Source organism: Salminus brasiliensis, chromosome 13 (assembly GCF_030463535.1).
Source record: "Salminus brasiliensis chromosome 13, fSalBra1.hap2, whole genome shotgun sequence".
Lineage (NCBI taxonomy): Eukaryota > Metazoa > Chordata > Actinopteri > Characiformes > Bryconidae > Salminus > Salminus brasiliensis.
The window spans coordinates 3,455,948-3,478,842 of NC_132890.1; the positions used below are offsets into that span (position 1 = coordinate 3,455,948).

Consider the following 22,895-nt stretch of genomic DNA (forward strand, 5'->3'; position numbering starts at 1 on the left):
CCTCTACCGAGACCTTTCTCTGCTGAGCTGTAGCTGAATACTAGTGGCTAGTAAAGCTGCTGATGGACAATGCCTGTTTCAAAAACCACTCCACAATGAAACTGAATTCAAGGCTGCCTTCAAATCTCCCATCTTTCAACACGACACCGGATAGGCAAGGCTCCCCCACCCCCAACCTCAGCCTCAGCCTATAGCTGAAACAAAACAGCCATAGGCAAAAGCTCTACTTGCTCGCAGACTCACTTACTTTATATTAGCCTTTTTAAAGAGTACATCAGCTCTACAGATGCTTTTTCCCTGCCACAGACACATATGTGACATCAAAGCCTGGTTACCTAGCAACTTTAGATTGTAGAGCATTTCTGACCCAATGCTAACACACTACCACAGCAGTCCCGCCCGGCCAACACACTCAGCAGTGCTTATGAAACTCACACCGACTCAAAGAATCGCCCTATAGTACTCTTCGAGAGACGGCAGGCGAGGACATGTACACACACGTCTTCAGAAACACACACGACCCAACACACAACAGGGATGATGTTCATACTCTGAGGGAGTCTTACCCTTTTTCCTGACCACATCCTCGGACTCGGGTTTGCGTGTGACGGACACCACCTTCATCAGCAGTCTGTTCCCGCCTTGCCGGATGAGGGACACTACCTGCTTATGGCCCACCTTCACTACGTTCACCCCGTTCACCTGAGTAAATTAGCACACACACACACACACACACACACACAAATATATTAAATATCTGAATGAGATTCATATACCAAGTGCTAGCTATACCCAGTAACACTCACTTTGGCACATATTACAGCCTGTACAAACTTTTAATAAATGCTTGGGTGATTTTCGGTCATTCTACATGGGTCATCTTGCTGCATTGAGGTCTTTTGAGGTCTATCCACAAAAGACCTCAAAAGACGGCTTGCGGCTCTTGAGGTAGTCCATTATGGATGTAGAGATCCTTATCCTGCTGTAGAAATGTGTGATGGTGTGATGTTTGCTTCCAGAATTTGCTGATACTTAATTGAATGCCCTCTAGCTGTGGAATGTTGCCTGTGCCACTGGCTGCAACACGAGCCCTGTGCTTAACAGTTGGAAAGGTCTTCTTGTTATGAAATTCTGCACATCTTTCTCTTTTGTATGAGTTAGTCTTGTTAACATTATTTACATTCGTCTACATTAGTGTATATTATTAGTTACATTAGCCTTGGTACTATGTCCAAATGTTTGTGGACATCCCTCCTAATGAATCCTTTAGCTACTTTAAGTTGCACCCATTGCTGACACAGAGCTTGCTTAGTCCCTGTAGAGAAGCACTGCCAATAGAATAGGACTCTGTGGAGCAGATAAACATAAACCTATTGGCACCATGCTGCCCAATACCAGGCGTGAGCCAGAAGGGGTATAAAGCACCCCCAGCATTGAGCTGTGGAGCAGTGGAAGAACTGTGTTCTCTGGAATGATGGTGATGCTGCATCCAATACATCTGGGATCAGTTGGAGGGTTGGGGATGAGGAGGGGCGATGAGTTGGATGAGTGATCATCCAACATCCTGAACTCACTAAGGTGCTTGTCACTGAATGCAATCAAATCCTCACAGCAATGCTCCTCCAAAATCTAGTAGAAAGCCTTCTTCCCTGGGCTGTAGAGTCAGTTACTCCAACAAAAGCAGGTTAAACTATTTTCAATACCCTTGACTCTGGAAGAAACAATGAATGAGCAGGTGTCCCGATACTTTTGTCCATGTGTGTAAAAAGCAGGAATAACAAATGGAAGCGATTGAGCCCTTACCTCGATCAGAAAGTCACCTGTCCTTAGTCCCGCCCTCCAGGCCACGCCCTCCACATCAACAGACTCCAGGTACTGCAACGCAGGGAAGGCAGGCGTGGGGGTAAACTCCTCGATGGGTGTCTCCGCTACACACACACACACACACACACACACAAGCAGACAAACAAAAGAGACGTTCAAGGCTACTCTGAACGCAGCAGCCCTGTGGGGTCTAGTGTACACACACAACCACATTCATGTTGCTATGGCAATGGTCCTGATGTTTGGGGCATTGGTGAGGCTCCGTGGAGCTGAGCTGTGTTGATTATAATTAAGATGGGGCAGTCAGAGGGAGTAGTTAGCTGTCGGAGGCTGTGGGAATAGATAGCTGTCTGAGGGAATAGCTAGCGAGTCAGGCTGCAAATGATGTCCTTTGTCTTGAGACACAAAGTGAGCCAGAGTGACACAGATATGGTGACAGAGAGGCAGTGTGTGTGTATGGAAGTGAGAGAGAGAAAATGGAAAACATGACACCATGTGGGTAACAGATGGCTCTAGGAGCTCATACCTCCTACCCAGGATGGTGCCACCCCAAAAACTGGGCATACACACCTACATACACATACAGTTTGTGCCCCTCCTGGCGGCTATCTGAGGTCAAACTAAACTCCATGTTGGGTGAGACACGATGATGATGGTGCAGCCTCACTGTGTGACCAAGCCACAAGGTCTTCAAATGTCCTGGTTGATGTCCTTCCATAAGATCTAATCATGATCACAAGGAAGGTACCCTTGAGCTTCCCTCTCAGGTCTGAAATCTGAAGATCTGAAGGATCTCATATAGTCTTAAGACTCTGAGGAACTTTTTGGAAAGTTCCTTGGAATGTTTGTGGACACCCCTTCTAATGAATGCATTGAGCTAATTTAATTTACACCCATTGCTGACACAGATGTGCAAATGCACACATGACCACAGCTTGTAAAGTCCATGTAGAGAAGTAGTGCCAATAGAATAGGACTCTTTAGAGCAGATAAACATAGACCTATTTGCATAATGCCTAATGGCAGTGGGCTAGAGAGGTATTAAGAGTGGTATAAGGGCTGAGTTGTGGAATTGGGGATGAGGTGGAATGATGATCATCCAACATTTTGACCTCCCTAAGCTCGCTACTCCAAAATAGATAGTAGATAGTCTTTGTCGCTGGACAGTAGAGGCAGTCACTCCAACAAAAGCCAGATTAACTCCCTTGATTTAATACCCTTGATTTTGGACAAAACAATAAATGAGCATGTGTCCCAATATTTTTGTCCATATAGCGTATCAGTGCATATCATCATATCTATGCATATCATCCAGTGTGAAAAAATCTGCTGCTTGTCTGAGCCATCAACCTGCTCTGAACATGCTGAAGGAACACTTAGGAACAACTCAGCCAGTTTGCATTGCTTTACGTGTAGTTACTGATTACGGTAGTCACGGAGCATAAGGGGTTAAGTAATTGGACAGCCATACAGTTTGTGCTGGAGAGGGTACGTAGTCCAGCACAGTGGATCTGAAGGGAAACAATGGCTCTGTTCACACAGCAGGAAAAGTGGGCCAAATCCGACGTTCTCGTCAAATCTGATATTTGCACATGCACAAAAGAGCAATGCTTCACGGGACCCCCTCGTCCAGAGGTAAACAATCAAAACCCAGTCAATCAAAACAATCAAAACAGTAACAGCTGCTTCTTGAATGGCCCGGCTAATGTGCAGTGGAGGCCGGCTGCAAACTCGGAAGCAAGTTATCTTGAGAGTGAGGAGGCGAGAGAGGGCAAAGACTTTAAGGATGGGTCTCTGTGGAGTCATGGCAGCTACTTCACTGCATAGGAATATCTGAATGGACGTAAAAGTTGCATGAATTGCATATTGGACATATGTTGGACTTCAATACCACATACAAAAGCGACCCAGATCAGAACGTCCGATTTAAAAATGTCACGCACACCACAGACATTCTGGTCTTGTTAAGTTGGCCTATGTGAACGCCGGCTTTAATTTAATGCTATATTGGGTGAAGCACATAGAAACATCAGCCCAGTAACTCCCCATTTAGGCAGCTATAAGTGCTTATAGCTTCCAAAGCCAGCATTGAAATGCAGAAAGAACAGCTCTTAAATACAATAGCTTCTGACTGTAGGCCAACTAAGGTAGCAGAGTGTGAGAATTGGGTTTACTGCATTGTAATGCAGAGGGATTTGAATCTTAGAGTGATATGTTGGCCTATTACCAGTCCTTAGGTACACAGTAGAGTAGGCTTCCATGACCAGGACTGAAATATAGAAACATCGGCCCTTTCATACAGTCGCTCCCAATTCCCCATTAGTACTTGTTGGTAATCGAGTCTGTGCTCTATAGACTACAGCAGACACTGGGCTTCTTCCTTGCTCCACTTATTACTGCACTTTTACTGCCTTCACTCTTGGGTTCATTGTCATGATGCCCAGTACGACCTAGTTCAGGTAACAACCTCAGCCAATTAAGGACATTCAGCTTCCCCCCTTCATTAAAAGACCTCCATGGCTACATTTGCAGTGCGATTTGGGTCACTGTCCTGCTGCAAGGTCAAGCACCATATGGCTCCCAGGTGAAGTCCACTGGCAGTCACACATGCTCCTGCCACAATGTTTCACACTGATGAAGTGCTTTGCTTTAGATCATGAACGGTCTCATGATCCATCACTGAGGAGCAGGTTAATCTTCCTCGTCTCATCAGTGCACAGGGCTTGGCTTCAGATCTCTACAGGCTTTTTTGATAAACTGGAACTTGGCCTTTCTCTTCTTGAAGCTTAGCTGTGGTTTACGGCTTGTGCTATTTCCTCTGTTGTCATTCTGAGGTCATTCTTCTCTTTATGGTTGTCTTTGACACGTCTTTCCTTACAGCTTTAATCGAGTTCTTGATCCACTGAACAGGTTTAAAATGTTGCTTCATGATTTGCAATAGTGTTGGGTCACCATCTACTGAGGGCTAGTCTGCAAGGTCACCTGCTTTTGCTGGGCTTAGAGTCACCTACTATGGTTATGCACCAAAAATGAAGGGATAGATCCCTACAAACATATCTAAGAGGTGCGAAACATCTGCGTATGACATCTGAACAGGTCTTCATCACTGCTTTAAGAGCTGACCATTCTAGACGTTTTTGATGGTCAGGTGGCAGAATGTGGCTGTTAGGTTTACTACACTGTAATGCAGACTTTCGCTGCCGATTATGGATTATCGATCCTCTTTGGCATGGCTACTGAGGTCAAACTGGCCTAGTTCTAGTTCCTCAAGTACATGTTGAGACCCTGTACATGTCCTTCAAATAAAAAAAAACAAAAAACCCACAACAACCAGCATGCCTGGAGTGATTGACCCTCACTCTATCACATAATAGGTTCTACTGGCTTTCATGGCCAGGACTGAACAGAGGATTACTCTATTCTACCGCGCTTTGAATGGGGCTGTAACTGCATTGTTCCTCTACAGCCATGTGAATGGTGCCTTCATTCCAGGTAGGTCATTGTAAAGCTGATGAGTAGTTTCAAGCAGGCGGGCTTACCTTTCGCTCCTCGCAGGACAAAGCCGAAACCTTCGTTCTCTTTCTTCTGCAGCACGGCATCCTTCTCCTCAATGATGTAATCACTAGGGAGAAGAGAGAAGAGGAGGCCCAGGTCAGAATCCAGCACCATGCCCAAGCAGGAGCGCCCCTGGCTGGCCAGGACCAGTAGGCCACAGCCGGTACTCTCTGTAGGCACCCTGCCTGACTTGTCCAGACCAGAAATCGAGAGAGAAAAATAGAAGATGGGGTAAAAAAACCCCAAAACAACAACAACAACAACAAAAACCACCACAGTCCTCCTCTTGTTCTGCTGACAAGCCAATCAGGATAAAAGGTGCTTTGGGGAGAAAGAGAATGGATACCAAAAAAAAAAAAAAAAATGCCCAGGTGGGAGTTTTTAGTCCCACTGCACTACTCCACAGCAGCCTGCATTACTGCATTAAGAGATTGGACAAAATGCTAATATCATCCCTTTTAGGCTATTAAAAAGACTAGCAGAAATATGAGGGCATTCACCCCGCTCTCTCTCTCTCCCTCACTGACAGTGCTAACAGTGAGCAAAGCTGAGGTTAAAGACTGTGTGAGCTGTGAGCTGCATTAGAGTTCAGCCTGATGAGAGAAAGAGAGAGAGAGAGAGATAGAGATAGAGAGAGAGCATTGCAAGGGTGGTCTCTTCCTCCCACTCCCTTACTCCTCCAGCACACCCACATACACACACGCAGACGCATACAGCCACTCGCATACACAGAGCCCCCTCCCCTGAACTCCACCAGCAGCCATCTGTCTGGTTGTGTGGAGAGATGGCTATAGCTGGATCCATTAGTGCAAACAGCCCAGGCAATTCTGTTCTTAGCTCTTACTCACTCACATGAGCTCAGACTCAGTCATCGTACAAACACAAGCCACCTCTCACACCGCACAAATAACATTATTACGACCCACCTCGCAGCAGTCCTTGCCCTTTATTCAAATGATAGCTGCAGGCCTTTCCCTATTAAATCTGCAAGATCCTGTCTGATCTGCAAAAACTAGGCTGGTTACCAACATAGAGAAAGACCTCGTTCATTTGTTCTTCTGAATCAGCCATAACATTAAAACCACCTGCCTGCTATTTCGTCGGTCCCCCTTGTGCTACTAAAACCGCTCTGACCCATCAAGGCATGACCTCTGCAAGACCTCGAAAGGTGTCCTGTGATACATCTGCCACCAAGATGTTAGCTGCAGATCCCTGTGAGACCTGTATTTTGTGATGATGTGGGTCCTCCATGAGCATCCTGGGTCTAGGACGTGATCCTCAAGATCCTGTCGCAAGCTAGTTCACCGGTTGTCCTTCTTTGCATCACTTTTGGTAGGTACAGACCACTGCATACCGGGAACACCCCACAAGACCCGCCTGATGTTTTGAGATGTTCTGACCCAGTTGTCTAGCCACCACAATAAGCTGGCTCTTGTCCAAGTGTCCCAGATCCGTATGCTTGGCTTCCAATACAACGCCTTCAAGAACTGACTTCTGACAAAAGTATTGGGACACCTGCTTAATCATTGTGTCCTCCAAACCCCAGGGTATTTAACAAGAGTTTATCCTGATTCTGGTGGAGTAATTGTCTCCACTGCCCAGGGAAGAGGACTTTCTTCCCTGGACATTGATGTGAGGAGCATTTGGTAGTGAGGTCAGGATGTTGGATGATCACCACCCCACCTCTTTCCCAACTCCCAAAGTTATTCCGAAAGAATTGGATGGAGTGCTATGGGTGCTACTCAACAATGGGTGCTATTTAAAGTAGCTGAATTCATTCATTAGAAGGGGTGTCCATAAATATTTGGACACAGACAATGCGCCATTGTAACAAGACAATCCGTGCAGTTAATTTAACCTGTTTTAATGTTATGGCTGATCTAGGCTAAAGTCCCTGTGTCCCGCCAGTTTACCGAGTGTATCACAGGCATAGTGCAGATATGGCTGTACGACACTGCAGTGTCATTAAAAGCTGTGTCTGAGTTAGGTACTGTTCCGATCAGTCTCTGATCAGGGTTCAACTCCTGTCATGGAGAATTTATTATTCTCTCTTTTCATTTCTATGTGTATCTCTCCTGCTCTCTCTCTCTCTCTCTCTCTCTCTCTCTCTCTCTCTCTCTCTCTGGTGTGTTCACCACTGATGCATTAGGAGTGACAGCAACATAATTGGGCAGTGAAGAATCAATTAGATCAATTACAGATGATTCCACTGCATTAGTGTCTTGGGTTAACGAGACTGAGGCACAATATCCTACAGGAGAGCAGACAAGCCCCCCGTGACAGGTGTGCTTGCATTGGGGCCTCAGCTCTCTTCCCTCCCGGAGAGGCGTTTTACAGCGAGGCCGTGACCACAACCCACATGACATTCAATTCAGTTCTTTATGGAAAAAAAGGAATCCATATTAATTATAGGCTTTCAGACCCTGGTTAGAGATCAGTGAATGTCTGGAATGGCTGATCCTATCTGTAATGCTGAATCTAATGGGAATATGATAAAACTCACTCAACTATTCACAGAAGCTGCGTCTGTGTGGATTTAGCAAGGCCAGTAGCTCTGAAACTGGTCCTCAGGGCTTCCTAGTTTGTCCAGATCTTGCTCTATCCAACGCCCCAGGGTTCTTACTCGGTTTAGGTGTGTTTTGAGCTTGGAAAATAGCAAAAAATGGGAGGCCCTGAGGACCCCAAGCTAGGCCAAAGACAGCTAGGCCATAGTTAAGCTAGAGTTAACAAGAGTTTACTCCATGTCCATGGAAGAAGACTTTCTACATTTGGAGGAGCTTTGCTGTGAGGATTTGATTGCATATAGCAGCAAGAGCGTTAGTGAGGTCAGGATGTTGAATGATCACCACCTAACATCCCCAACTACCCAACTCATCCCGAAAAACACAGTTCTCCATGCTGGGGGGTTTTATACCCCTCTAGCCCACACTTGGAAATACGCATGGTGCCAATATGTTCATGTTTATGTTTATCTGCACCAGAGAGTCCTATTCTATTGGCAATACTTCGACTATTTTCTCTACAGGGACTAGACAAGCTGTATGTGTGTGCATGCATTTGCACATCTGTGTCAGCAATGGGTACAGCTTAAAGCAGCTGAATGCATTCATTAGAAGTGGTGTCCACAAACATTTCAGAATGCATTGTATCTTGTGAGCTTAGGAAGCATGTGGTTCTGCTTAACCAGAGCTTTCAGGAATACTTCAGAAGATAAAAGCTAACGTGGCTAACAATGAAGGAAAATGAGAAAGAACCAGTTAGCATGATCTCATCTGCATAATGCTGACCAGCCCTTTTCATCTGCAGCTTTCCTTCAGTATTAGCAGCATTAGCATTTTTAGCTGGAGGTTTAAAAGATGGCTGGATAATGAGACAGAGTGTAATGCATGCTCCTTAGTCACTGGAAAAACTCTCAAACTGCAGCGTCGCTACAAACTATCACTGTTCTTGGGTTGCGCCAGGCTGCAGCCTGGTCAATACAGTATCGTCCAAATGTCAGAGCACCTTCATTTAGTTTATTTCCAGTCAAAACAAACAGAAATGATTAATTTTCAGAAGACCATCCAACATTAAAAGGTCTAAAAGGATGGAGCGGATCAGGAAGCTCTTACCAAGAAAAGCAAACTGCAGACCTCAAAATCACTGAATGTGTCTAGAACTACAAAATGACAATTTTAAAGATACACTACTTGTCCAAATGTATGTGGACATCCTTTCTAATTTAACAAAGATGTGCACACACACACAGCCACTAGAAGCAGATCAACATCATCACGTATTAACACCATGCTGCCTAATGCCAGACGTGGGCTAGAGGGGTATTAAGCCCCCCAGCATTGAGCTGTGGAGCAGTGGAAGAACTGTGTTCTCTGGAATGATGGATGGTTGGTGCTCCATCCAATACTTTTGGGATGAGTTGGGGAGTTGGAGGATGAGGTGAAGTGGTGATCATCATCCAACATCCTGAACTCACTAATGCTTTTATTGCTGAATGCAATCAAATCCTCACAGCAATGTTGCAAAATAATAGTAGAGAGCCTTCTTCCCTGGACTGTAGAGGCTGGAGTCTAAAGTCTACCAAGAAAAAAGCAAACCAGACCTCAAAATCACTGAATGTGTTTGGAATTACTTGGTTGGTAATGGCTGAAAAATGTCCTCCTTGTCCTCCATAAGACCTCATAAGGCGTGCTGAGGTATCCGCCACCGAAGACATCAGCAGCGGATCCTTTAAGCCCTGTAATTGGTAAGGTGTAGCCTCCATGAGCATCAGTAAGCCTTGGGCCCCAAGACCCTGTCTCCACAGGACCTGCCTGATGTTTGGGAGATGTTCTGACCCAGTCGTCTAGCCATCATAGTCAAACCCTAGTCAAAGGGGCTCAGATTCTTATGCGTGACCCCTTTTCCTGCAATAATACATCACCTTCAAGAACTGACCACTCATTTGCTGCCTAATGTATGTCTCTCCTTTGCACGGGGCCACTGTAGATGAAGATAATCAGTGCATTTCATGTCACGTTGGTACTAATGTTTTGGCTGATCTGTGTATAATCAGCATATATAGTCACTTTCAGTTCAAAACTTATATTTTATAATTTAATAAGTCTAGATTTCCTTTATATTAAGTATATTTTTTAAGCCGGTCGCTTCGTCCACAAGTAGGTATTTTCACAGTACTTTGGCCTTTGGTCCTTGCTCCAACAACACAGAAGAACACTACACTGAACAGAACGGGAGAGTGAGTCAGCTTTAACCCACCAGTCCAGACAGGCTGTAATATTCGCTGGTAGAAGGTACAGTTCTCGGAAAGACTGCATCACTGCTTATACAATGTCTAAACCAGCAGCCAATGAACAAGCTAGCCCAGCTGACCTAGTCGACAGGCAATGCTATACCTGATATAGAAGAAAGCCATCACAGCAGCCAGCCATATCACTGCTGTCTAATATTAAAAAGGTTCTGCTTTTCTTACAAAATGACCATTTTGGAGATACGCTACATGTCCAAATGTAAGTGGACACCCTTTCTAATTTGAATGCATTCAGCTTTGCACACACACACACACACACACACACACACACACACACACACACACAGCCACTAGAATAAGACTCTCTGGAGCAGATAAACATCATCACCTATTGGCACCATGCTGCCTAATGCCAGAAATGGGCTAGAGGGGTATAAAGCCCCCCAGCATTGAGCTGTGTAGCAGTGGAACTAACTGTGTTCTCTGGAATGATGGATGGTGGAGCTCCATCCAGTACTTTTTGGGATAAGTTGGGGAGTTATAGGATGAGGTGAAGTGGTGATCATCATCCAACATCCTGACCTCACTAACGCTCTTATTGCTGAATTCAATCAAATCCTCATAGCAATGTTACAAAATTGTAGTAGAGAGCCTTCTTCCCTGGACTGTAGAGGCCGGATAAAGTCTATTTTATTACACTTGATTTCGAAAGAAACAATGTAACGGCATGTGTCCCAATACTTTTGTCCATATTGTGTGCCACTGAACCACTGACTGACCACATGTTTTGCCACGTGCTGTTGGCTTATGGGTACGGTTCATCAGTGTTTGCCTGCTGAATGTGAAAATGACTCTCCTGTTGCTCATTTCTCTCCATGCTCTGCTTCGTTTCTCATTCTAAGATGCGATCGGTTGGCAGACCTCCACGCCACTCTGAAGCATCCTCATTCAAATCTCTGCTCCGTTCCATGCTAAACACACTCTGCACACATACACAATTGCGCACACATTAGGGTGGCACAAAGGACTTATTCTAACCCATTTTGGGCTGAATGCACACCCAGAGCGAAGAAGAAGACGCTTAATGTGAACTTCAGAGTGTTCAGAGAGTGAATGCCATCCCATTTCTGTAGGAATTTAGGATCAGTGAGGCAGGCAGCAAGTTAAAGCTAGGGTTTGTCTGGGGGAAAAGAAAACAGGGTCTCATTCAATGAGTTATATTACTATATAATACGCTATTTTACATTATATTACTATATTACTTGAAAAAGTATTTAGGTCCATTGAAACATTATCAGATGAATCTGGGTTGCTCCTAAATATATATATATATATATATATATATATATATATATATATATATATATATATACACCCCGATCCACCATAACATTAGTAGTGGTGATGAATTTGAGAATTTGAGCCAATTGTGGTGGCTGACCACTGGGTCAAAACATCTCCAAAACATCAGGCAGATCTTGTGGGGTTTTTTGTTCTGGTATGCAGTGGTCAGTATCCACTAGAAATGTTCCAAGAAAGGACAAACGGTGACCTAAGGCTCATCCACATGATCCCACCTCACAACTTATAGGACTTCAAGGGTCTGTTGCTAAGGTCATGGTGCATGGTGGTGATCTTCAAAGGTCTGTGGAGTCCATGTCTCGAATGCTTGGATCTGTTAGGGTGGCACAAGGAGAGGGGCTATTCTGTATTAGGCAGGTGGTACTAATGTTATGGCTGATCGGTGTATATTTAGATATTTGCATGTATATTTGCATAGATATGAATTTATCAATCTTCATATATACATATATATTATATATGGTAAATAAAATTTTTTAGGTATATGCAAGCATATATAACTATATGTACTATGGCCAAAAGTATTGGGACACCTGTGATCTTACAGAACAGAGACATTTATAAATACACACTAAGGCTTTATACTAAATCACTGCTGACTCACTCACTTGCGCACACACACTTACACACACACTCACACACACACAGACATGACAAATTTTCTACACTACAAATATGCCAGTACAGGCAACCATCCCCCTTAAATGTTACCCAGTCAGACAGCACTCAAGCCTTCTGCCATAATCCCCCCTCCGGTGTCTATGCCTTTCATTTCAACTTTCAGCACTTAGCTATTACACCACTCTACCCCTCTACCCAGCAGCCACTCCACCTCTGAGGCGGTGACCTGGGGGACGTTGTGGAACCTTCCTGCACGGCAGTTAAGGCTACAGCAGAGCTTCAGTCAGTTAAGAGATGCTAAGACTCTCGGAGTGCTCTGTTAATCAGTGAGTAAATCAGTGTACAGCTGTGTGACTGCGACACTGTGTGAGGCGTGAGACCGGCAGTGAGGCGGGACAAGCTCAGCCTGGTTTGCTGTTTGTTGTTTGCTGTTGTTGGGCAGAGCGAGTGAAGGAAGACGGATAGAGTGGGGACGCTCAGTTTGACAGAGAGACTCCAGTCATTAATCCTCTCTCTCTCTCTCTCTCTCTCTCTCTCTCTACTCCACTGCCTAAATCACTCCATCCCCTCTTCTTCTCCCAACATCACTCCTTCCTCGCTCGTCCAGCAGGGTAATAACACTGGCTTCAAGACGTTCATGATGAACTTGAACTTGAACACATGAAGTTATAAGCTCTTCTGTCATGACATCATCGATGACCTCATATCTCTGAAACAACAGTTTGCCATATATCACTGACTTATAATAATAATAATAATAGAACAATAACAAGGTCTGTCTCTGGCAGACTGCACAGCTCTCATAGGAATAAGACATGAGGTTCAGTAGTACAGAGACAGATGGAGATAATAGATGTAAGTTGACATGATGATGACAAAGTCTGCACCAGAAGAGCGCACTCAGCTCATGTAATGACGCTCTCCAGCCTCTAGATGGCAGAAGAGGAGTTCAGAAACCATGGCTTCCTCAGTTCAGCTCTGCACTCTCATTCGCACAGGCAGAGACAACACATCACTGTTGAGAACCTAACGCTGAAACCCATCACTGGCTGATGCCCTGACTGGTCATCTGAAAACTGCCCAACACACTCCAACCCCACAGGAAGGAATACATAGTAATATAGCATCGCGCAAGAACCTTGTATCTTCAAAACTCTTTAAAACTTTTTAGAGGAGAAGAAAAAAACATCACCTTTTAACAGAAGTCAATATAAAGATGGATTTGGGACATTTCTATTGGTCCGTTCCTCATGGAATTCTGGTACAGTATGAACCAAAACCAGTAAAAAAATAACCCAGATGGAGATGAAAGGATTTTGCGTGACAGAGATGATATGTACACACTACATGGACAAAAATGAAATATCTAGAAGGGAGGAAGTTTCACCAGCTTCACCAGGGGCTTTTATACACTTGTGGCAATGAGACTGATTCAGACATTATATTTATTGAGGATGAAATGTATCCCAATACTTTTGTCCATGTAGTGTGTGTTTGCATCTATCTATCTAAAATATGTAGTTAGGATGTAGTGACTAAGGGGGTTTATAGTAGGGCCATGGCAGTGTGTGTGTGTGTATGTGTGTGTGAGGGTGGAAATACCTCTCAAAGCCTGCAGCTACAGTGTGTTTATGTACATTAATACACACAGATTTACTCATTTGGCAAAATTAATAAATAGCCTTGACAGCCTACATGACCCAATCAGCTCCTTTCAGTTCAGCCTACAGCATAGGCCTACTTGAACCTCCCTCCCACCACAACACCCTAACTACACAACACCCTAACTACAGTGGATACCTGGCAATTACAAAGGTTATGGCATATGTTATATGTCATGTTATCTGTCTGCCTGCCTGCCTGCCTGCCTGCTTGCCTGCCTATCTATCTATCTATCTATCTATCTATCTATCTATCTGTCTGTCTGTCTGTCTGTCTGTCTGTCTGTCTGTCTGTCTGCCTGCCCATCTGTCTGTCTATCCGTCTGTCTGTCTATCTATCTGTCTGTCTGTCTGTCTGTCTGTCTGTCTGCCTGCCTGCCTGCCCGTCTGTCTGTCTGTCTGTCTATCTATCTGTCTGTCTGTCTGTCTGTCTGTCTATCTATCTATATATAATGTGAAAAAGAATTGAGCACACACACACACACACACACACACACACAAACACATTGGTATCAACCTACCTATAAGAGGTAAAGTTGTCGTAAGAGCCGACAGTGTAGTGTCTGAATAGCCTCTTGGTACGATCCTCTCTTGTTTCTGTAAGAGAACACGACAGAGACGGTTTCACACCTTCACCTGAAACAGGAGAGTGACACAGTCATTCTGATCGTGCAAACATGCGCAATCCCGTCTGCCTGTCAGTCAGTGTTTATAATGAAAAGTGTGTGTGTTTGTGTGTGTGTGTGTGTGTGTGTGTGTGTGTAGGAAGGAGGACTGGCTCATTAATCCTGGAGCAGTGTGCCTGGTTAATAGGGCTGGTGTCTCAAGTCTTGCTAGATTTATGTGATGCTCTGTTCCCCTCCTGAAGGACAATCTGCTGACTATGCGCATGTGCACACACACACACACATATATACACACACTCAAACCAATGGTATGTACACTCCCTCACATGTGATTAGCAGGACTAAGCCTGCGACTGTGCGCTGGGAGACGGGTTTGTAAAGCTGTCGGTATTCACAGAGTTCAGGGTTTGCTCTGGTTCAGCTGATTTCATCGTCTACACACCTGCTCCAGCCTCACTTACATCAGTATTCAGTTTATTAATGTGTAATGTGTTCCAACAGGTGGAGCACTGCAGGAACTGCAGAGCATGGAGAGAGAGAGAGAGAGAGAGAGAGAGAGAGAGAGAGAGAGAGAGAGAGAGAGAGAGAGAGGGGGGAGAGAGAGAGGTGTGAGAAAAAAGGAAAGGAAGAGTGACCATGCGTAAAAGAGTAAGAGAGAGAGAAAGAGAGAGAGAACTTTCACTCCCTCTCTTTCAAGTGAGAAAAAAGGAGAGGAAGAAAGCGAGATAGAAAAAGCAAGAGTCAGAGAAGTAGAGAGAGAGAGAGCGAGAGAGAGAGAAAGAGAACTTTCACTCTCTCTCTCTTTCAAGTGAGAAAAAAGAAATGTGAGAAAAAAGGAGAGGAAGAAAGCACGATAGAAAAAGCAAGTCAGAGAGTCAGAGAAGTGAGTGAGAGAGAGAGAGAGAGAGAGAGAGAGAGAGAGAGAAATGTTCTAAAGTGAGAACATGAAGGAGAAATGTGAGAGAAAAGGAGAGCAAGGAGGGAGATACAGAGAGAGACAGAAGAGAGAGAGAGAGAGAGAGAGAGAGAGGTGTGAGAAAAAAGGAAAGGAAGAGTGAGCATGCGTGAAAGAGTAAGAGAGAGGGGGCGAGAGAGAGAGAACTTTCTCGCTTACTCGCTTAAGTGCACAAGAAGAGAGGGAAAGAAAAAAGGAGAGGAAGAAAGAGAATGTGCACAAGAGAGAATGCTTCCCCTTCTTTCTCAAGAGAGAGAGAGAGATAGAGATAGAGAGAGAGAGAGAGAGAGAGAGAGAGATAGAGATAGAGAGAGAGAGAGAGAGAGAGCAAGCGCGAGAGAGAGAAAGAGAGAGAAGGGAAAAAGAAAAGAAAAGAAAGAGAACACTCATTTGAAAGACAATGAGAAAGAGGTGTGGGAAAAGGAGAGAAAGAGGGAGTGCGCGAGAGAGCGAGAGCCAGATGGGGAGACAGAAAGAAAGAAAGAAAGAAAAGTTTCCCTCTCACTCTGAAGGTGTGAGAAAAAAGGAGAGGACAGAGAGAGAGAGATGTGAGAGAGAAAAAGCGCGAGAGAGCAAGACACAGCAAAAATAATAATAACAGAACTTTCGCTCTCTCTCACTTTCAAGTGAGAACGAGAGAGAGAGAGAGAGATAGAGAGATGTGAGAAAAGAAGAGGGCGAGAGGGAGCAATGGAGAAGAAGAGAATGCGCAAGAGAGTGAGAGAGAGAGACTGAGAAAGAGAGAGAGAGAGAGTGTGGGAGAGAGAGATTCCTGAAGGCCATATCTTAGCAAACAATACACAGTTTAAGTGCAATCAATCGAGGTAAGAAGACGGACACACACTCACACACACACACACACACACACACTCACACACAGATGAACGGAGTGTATTCATGAGCTTGTCTGCGTCCTCTCTTCACTCTCAGCTTTTTGGCAGCTGCTGTTTGTGTTTAATCTGAGAGATGGGAGCCAGTCCCAAGATTGAGGAGTGAGATTAAGAGTTCCTCCAGCACAGCTGAGACTCAGTTCAGCCAGATGGCAGAAGAACAATCACGACTGAGGGTCAAACATATGTACACACACACACACACACACACACACACACACACTCATACACACCTTTTATTGCCACTTCATTGACAAAGAAACAGCGTTCTTCTGAAATATGAAGACCAGGCCAGAGTGGCATTATCACAGAGCACCACAGAGAGGCTTATCTGAGGCTTCAAGAGTGGCCTTTAACAGCCAGGTCAGATCACAGCCAGGTAAGCCCCATCCAGTATTCCAGCATCACAATATTCCCACAAGCCGATCTCATGCTTAGACACCAACACCAACCAAGTGCATAGCCAATATTTTACCATATGTCCAAATATTTGTGGACACAGATGTGCAAATGCACACACACAGATTGTCTATAGTACAGCATAGAATAGAATAGGACTCAATGGAGCAGATGAACATGAACCTATTGGCACCATAATGCCTAATGCCAGGCGTGGGCTAGAGGGGTATGAAGCCCCCCAGCATTGAGCTGTGGAGCAGTGGTGATGGTGCTCCATCCAACTCTTTTGGGGTGTGTTTGTGCAATCAAATCCTCAGCAATTCTCCAAAATATCATACAGTGTCTATAGACCAGTTCTTCCCTGGACAGTAGAGACAGTTACTCCAACAAAAGCAAGATGGACCTCTTCTTTTTGATAGCCTTGATTTCAAAAGATACAATGTAAATGAAGCAAGTGTCCCAACACATTTGTTCACAGACGTTGTTATCTGGTTTAATGAAGGTCCAGACGTCAGATGACCAAAATTCAATTTTAGGACAATGTTAAGTAACCAAAATCCAACATCTTCCAAACATCACTTGCCAATGTCATGTTGATGTAAAATAAGCTGTGTGAGATACCTAAAACCCACGTCTGCTAAACTTCATAATGTTAATGTCCAACAACATGACATACATGTCATGGTGTTAAGTAACCAGAAATCTACATCTGTACAACGCTGGAGTCCAGTCAAGTCCAGTCCAGACCAGTCCAGCCTGATCCAGTCCAGTCTGATTCAGTCCAGCCCAATCCAGTCCAGTGAAGTCCAGTCTGATCCAGTCCAGTCTGATCCAGTCCAGCCCAATCCAGTCCAGTGAAGTCCAGTCTGATCCAATCCAGTCCAGTCCAGTCCAGTGCAGTCTGTTCCAGTCCAGTCTGATCCAATCCAGTCCAGTCTGATCCAGTCCAGTCCTGTCCTGTCCAGTCCAGTCCTGTCCTGTCCAATCCAGTTCAGTTCAGTTCAGTTCAGTTCAGTTCAGTTCAGTTCAAACCAGTCCAGTCCAGTCTGATCCAGTCCAGTCCTGTCTTGTCTTGTCCTGTCCTGTCCTGTCCAATCCAGTTCAGTTCAGTTCAGTTCAGTTCAGTTCAGTTCAGTTCAGTTCAGTCTGATCCAGTTCAGTTCAGTTCAGTTCAGTTCAAACCAGTCCAGTCCAGACCAGTCTGATCCAGTCCAGTCCAGTTAAGTCCAAAGAATGCATAGACTGTGAGGGTTTAAATACACAGAGGTGAGGAGGAGATAGAGGAGGGGTGAGTGGGGAATGAAGATGAGGGTACTTGGCTATCAACATTGGGGGGGGGGGGGGTTGATAGTCTTTACCTTAGGAGATGATTGTATCACCTTATGGTTGAGACTTCAAAGAATCAACCAAAGGGTACCAAAGGATTACTCTGCAAAGAGTAATCTCTAGAGTAAGATAGGAATAAGATTCTATATGGAGACTAGAAGTAAGTAAAGTTAGAAAGGGGCATATTTTCTCTCAATTCCCCCTTTGATTCTCCCTCATGGACACTGATGTCTGGTGCCTGTTGGGATGCCACACACTTGTTTCAGAGAGTACAGCACCTCTAAGTCTTCCTAGCTTCAAACTAATACTGTATGTAGCTCAGTTAAGCTCTTTCTGAACTTGAGCCATCATTCTCCAAAGAAGTCACCCAGTGCATTTTCACTGACAGGACAAACACATTTACCTCCAAACTTGCAAAATGGTGTAGGTCTAAAAAAACACAACAAAAATGGAGACAGACAAAGATATGTATGTCCATATTTCAGTTACAAGAGGGGTGGCTAGTCTGGAGCACCTATTTAAAGATGGCTCACTCATGACCTTGGACCAGTAACACAGAAATAAACCTGACCCTGCCTTTGCCATTTCCAACACCTCCAGCTGAAGAGGACCATTACAGAAAAAAAATCAATATCTACAATTCTCACTGCCCACCGACTCCATGAGACACTTAACCAACTTAAAATGCTGTGGAATGCAGTGGTCAGTACCTTCCAAAAGTGCTCCAAGAAAGGACAACCACTGAACTGGTGACAGGGTTATGGGCACCCAAGGCTCACTGATAGTCACAGAGGTCCCACCTCACAGCTTACAGGGCCTAAAAGGGGCCCTCTGACCAATCACAAGGCCAACATGGCTTCGCCCACTCCTTAGGTCTGAGCAACCTGTAGAGCTAAAGCCAAAGCTAAAGCTGAGACGTGACTAGGGGAGCGGCTGCCCCGTGTGCCCTGTCGTCCCTCATGTCTGGCGTCTGTTGCCTCGTTGCTTCAGGCCTGAGTCTGGGGGACGACGGGGCAGAGGGTAACTCGCTTCCAGATATCAGATCCGAAGTAAACCCTAAAGATCTGTGAATCACAACTCACAACTTCTCTGCGTTGCCATGGTAACAAAAACAGATTTTGTTCAGCAGATATAGAAGGCTGTCAGCCACACACGTTCATTAGAATATTAAGACCGCGCCCAGACCATTCTTAGAGAGGAGCATTTTGGTGATTTTTAAGGATCCTTGAGAAACTTTGGGAGGTTCTTCAGTTTGTTCTGAAATTGAACGCAGTTGAGTGGCCTCAGTTCTTTCACTGCTGACCATGATATGATCTTATTGGCTGTTCTTTTGTGGAGAACTCTGTGGAGAAAAGCTGAACCATTATAATATGTTCTGCATTTTTAATAATTTCAGTTTTTAGCTAACAAGGTTTTTATAAAAGCAGTGTTTGAAACTTTGGAGGAACTTCTTTAGGTGCTTTGAGGAACCTTCAGGAAAAGGTTTTAGAAGAAAAAGGTTCATTGAAGGTTCCTCAAAGCACCTTAAGAGGTTCCTCTACAGTTTCAAATTGAAGAACTTCCAAAAGCTTTTTTAAGGATCTAATATGTTTAACAGTGCTGTGCTAAAAACTATAGGTACTGTTTCCTTCCATCACTCTGCATGTACCATCCTGTATATACCACCCTGCATGTACCATCCTGCATGTACCATCCTGCATGTACAACCCTGCATGTACCATCCTGCATGTACCATCCTGCATGTACAACCCTGCATGTACCATCCTGCATGTACCATCCTGCATGTACAACCCTGCATGTACTATCCTGCATGTACCATCCTGCATGTACCATCCTGCATGTACAACCCTGCATGTACCATCCTGCATGTACCATCCTGCATGTACCATCCTGCATGTACCATCCTGCATGTACAACCCTGCATGTACCATCCTGCATGTACCATCCTGCATGTACAACCCTGCATGTACCATCCTGCATGTACCATCCTGCATGTACAACCCTGCATGTACCATCCTGCATGTACCATCCTGCATGAACAACCCTGCATGTACCATCCTGCATGTACCATCCTGCATGTACAACCCTGCATGTACCATCCTGCATGTACCATCCTGCATGTACCACCCTGCATGTACCATCCTGCATGTACCATCCTGCATGTACCACACACAAACGTCCATTAAACAAACTCAGAGGCATTAGTGGGAGCTGTGAAGAACCTTTATTTCTCTATTGCTATAAAAACACTTCAGACTTTGGAAAGCTCTGGAGCTCTTAGCAGAGGGTAAGAGGCATCATTAACACCCAGTCACTGTCCCCACACTTTCCACTGGCAATAACAAACGCATATTTCAACTAATTCAACTCATAATTTCTCACTCAGACAAAAGGTGAAACTCAGCCTAAATTGAAACCTCATTTGTGTTTGCAGGCAGTAGATGTGTACGATGATCTGCATTTGCTGAAGTTAAAACGATTAAATCTCATTCTTTGATTAATTTGCTCTGGAAATGCTGTGCTCGTCTTTTCCAGATTTTTTAAATTTTTTATTGTTTGTTGTTTTTTAATATTGTCATCAAATAATGTGCAATGTCACAGGAGGCAAAGAAACCCTCTGGAGTCTTGATTTCCACATCATCTTAATCACGACTGCTAAAGGAACTTGCAGATCAGATAATCCCCACATCTTTATATCTAAATGTTCAGATCAGTCTCAGGCCTCTATGATAGGACCCCAAGTGACCGAAAGCACTGTGTAAAGAGATAAATACTCTGAGTCTAAATCTGAATCATATCTTTACTCACATGGACGAATTGTTCTGGAGCTGGAAATGAGTTTACCAGAGTCTCAGCTTCACAAAAGCAGTGGAATGTATGAATAGTAAATAGTATGTAGCTGACGAGAGGCAGATGAGGAGTGTCCATCACACAAATCCAGCCATTACAGATGAGAGGCAGAAGACAGACACACGAATCCACCAGTTATATACAGCGAGAGGCAGATGAGTATCTCAACCTAGATGCATAACCTCATTACTCCGGATGTGAGTCACGGACAACCTGGCAATGAGACAGGGCAGAGTCTACACATTCAGGAAGTGTCTAAACCATATTTCTGTGCTGTATTGTCACAAAAATATTAAAAGAAACATCGAGAAACAGTGTTCGTAGACTTCAGAGGGTTAAATCATACACATCATGTTACAACATGCTTAATATGAAAGGATATTTACATGACATACGCATAAGAGGCAGATCATACCTGCCAAACTTTATTTATTTATTTATTTATTATTAATATCATGATATGTTGGATCATCTTGGGTAAATTCCTATATATATATATTTAATATCAAACAACAACAAAATATCGCAATGTCAGTTTTTTCCCAATATCGTTCAGCCCTATTACTGACCACTGCATACCGAGACTACCTACAATACCTGCCTGAGGCAAGTGCAGTCAAAGAACCCTTTGCTGGACCTTCATCAAGCCATAGTGACTCTCTGCTCCTGATGATTAGTGCCAACACTCAAAACATCCCAAATAAAAATGTTCCTTAATTTGTTCCTGTTCTGTTCATGTAATATTTACAGTCCATTTCTATTTGTCTTTCATTTTTAAAAACATAAAAAACAACTTTTCACTCAAAAGTTTTTAAAAAATGTCTACAAAGTGAAGCATACCACTCCCTAACAGCACTGTCCTCTTTCCCATACTGATACAGCACCTGCTGGCCCTTTTCCTGCACTGGAGCACATATGAAACAGCTCACACACCATCATTACCACTCTAATAAGAAGTGCTTGGACCCCGAGAGCCTTTGAGTCTGTGTGTGAGATTCTGGGAACAGCCAGTGGACTGCAGATGGATCTCAGGCTTATTAAGGGATAAAGAAGAAATTTTAGAGTTTTATTAAACCCTGCACCAAATGGCTGAGCTGAGCACAACCTCCCCAGCCAAAACAGAGGGGGAGCTACAGCCAAACCGCACCCAACTGCAATGTCATGTTTCTGAAGTGTCGATGATTCGTTGAAAAGAAGACATCCTCCACATATGAGCTGCTGGACCATGACAGTACAGTACAGTCTTAATTTACTTAGTGCTTCCTTGTTGAGTCTGTTACTGTGAGGCAGGTAGACAATACAGAGGTACAGATGTAGGGATTACGTACAAACTGAGTAACCTGAGAGACTTCTCACCAGTTCCTCTCCTTCTGGATCCTTTCAGTCCTAAATAAAATAATATCCTGAAGCTCAAATATCAGTTGTGTGACCACAAACCATTGAACCCACACGTTTGTAGCCCCCCTAGCACTAGAAATGCTCCCGACACTAGATAGACGCACGTCTCCTCCAGTGCATTTGTAGCCAGCAACCACCTCTTTTCAAACATTTGGAGGAAAGTGCTGAGTCCCCAGCTCTGATGCACCAGCTAACATTCGCCTGTGCTGGCCAACATCACTTAAGATTAATGAGGGGAAAGAGCGCCATCTACCCACTTGGAGAAAAAACGGTTGCGGCTATGTATATATATATATATATATATATTTTTTATTTTTATTTTTTTTAAATATCCAAAGTCCAAATCTGTAATCAATCAGCCAATATTTCTCTCTCTATATATATATATCAGCCAATATTTCTCTCTCTCTATATATATATATATATTGGCTTATTGATCGGATATTTGGACTTTGGATGTTTTGAAAAAAAGAAAATAATAAAAAAAAAAAAAAAAAAAATATATATATATATATATAGATTTATTTATTTATTTATTTATTTATTTAAATATCCAAGGTCCAAATATCTGATAAATTAGCCAATATTTCTCGATATATATATATATATATATATATATATATATATATTGGGTGATTGATTGGATATTTGGACTGTGGATATTATATATATCGAGAAATA

The 22,895-nt window shown here is 43.9% G+C and overlaps 1 protein-coding gene across 9 annotated transcripts in view; it reads right to left on the reverse strand.

Annotated features, from left to right (window-relative positions):
- The window catches only part of shank3a (SH3 and multiple ankyrin repeat domains 3a), a 221,080-nt gene that overhangs the window by 22,351 nt on the left and 175,834 nt on the right, over window positions 1-22,895 (reverse strand). For all 9 annotated transcript variants that reach the window (XM_072694768.1, XM_072694760.1, XM_072694759.1 and 6 more), the window contains 4 exons: window positions 14,292-14,367; window positions 5,364-5,446; window positions 1,804-1,928; window positions 567-702 (listed from right to left, as the gene is read on the reverse strand). In XM_072694768.1, coding sequence (XP_072550869.1) covers window positions 567-702; window positions 1,804-1,928; window positions 5,364-5,446; window positions 14,292-14,367 — 420 coding nt within the window. The remainder of the gene's footprint in view (window positions 1-566; window positions 703-1,803; window positions 1,929-5,363; window positions 5,447-14,291; window positions 14,368-22,895) is intronic.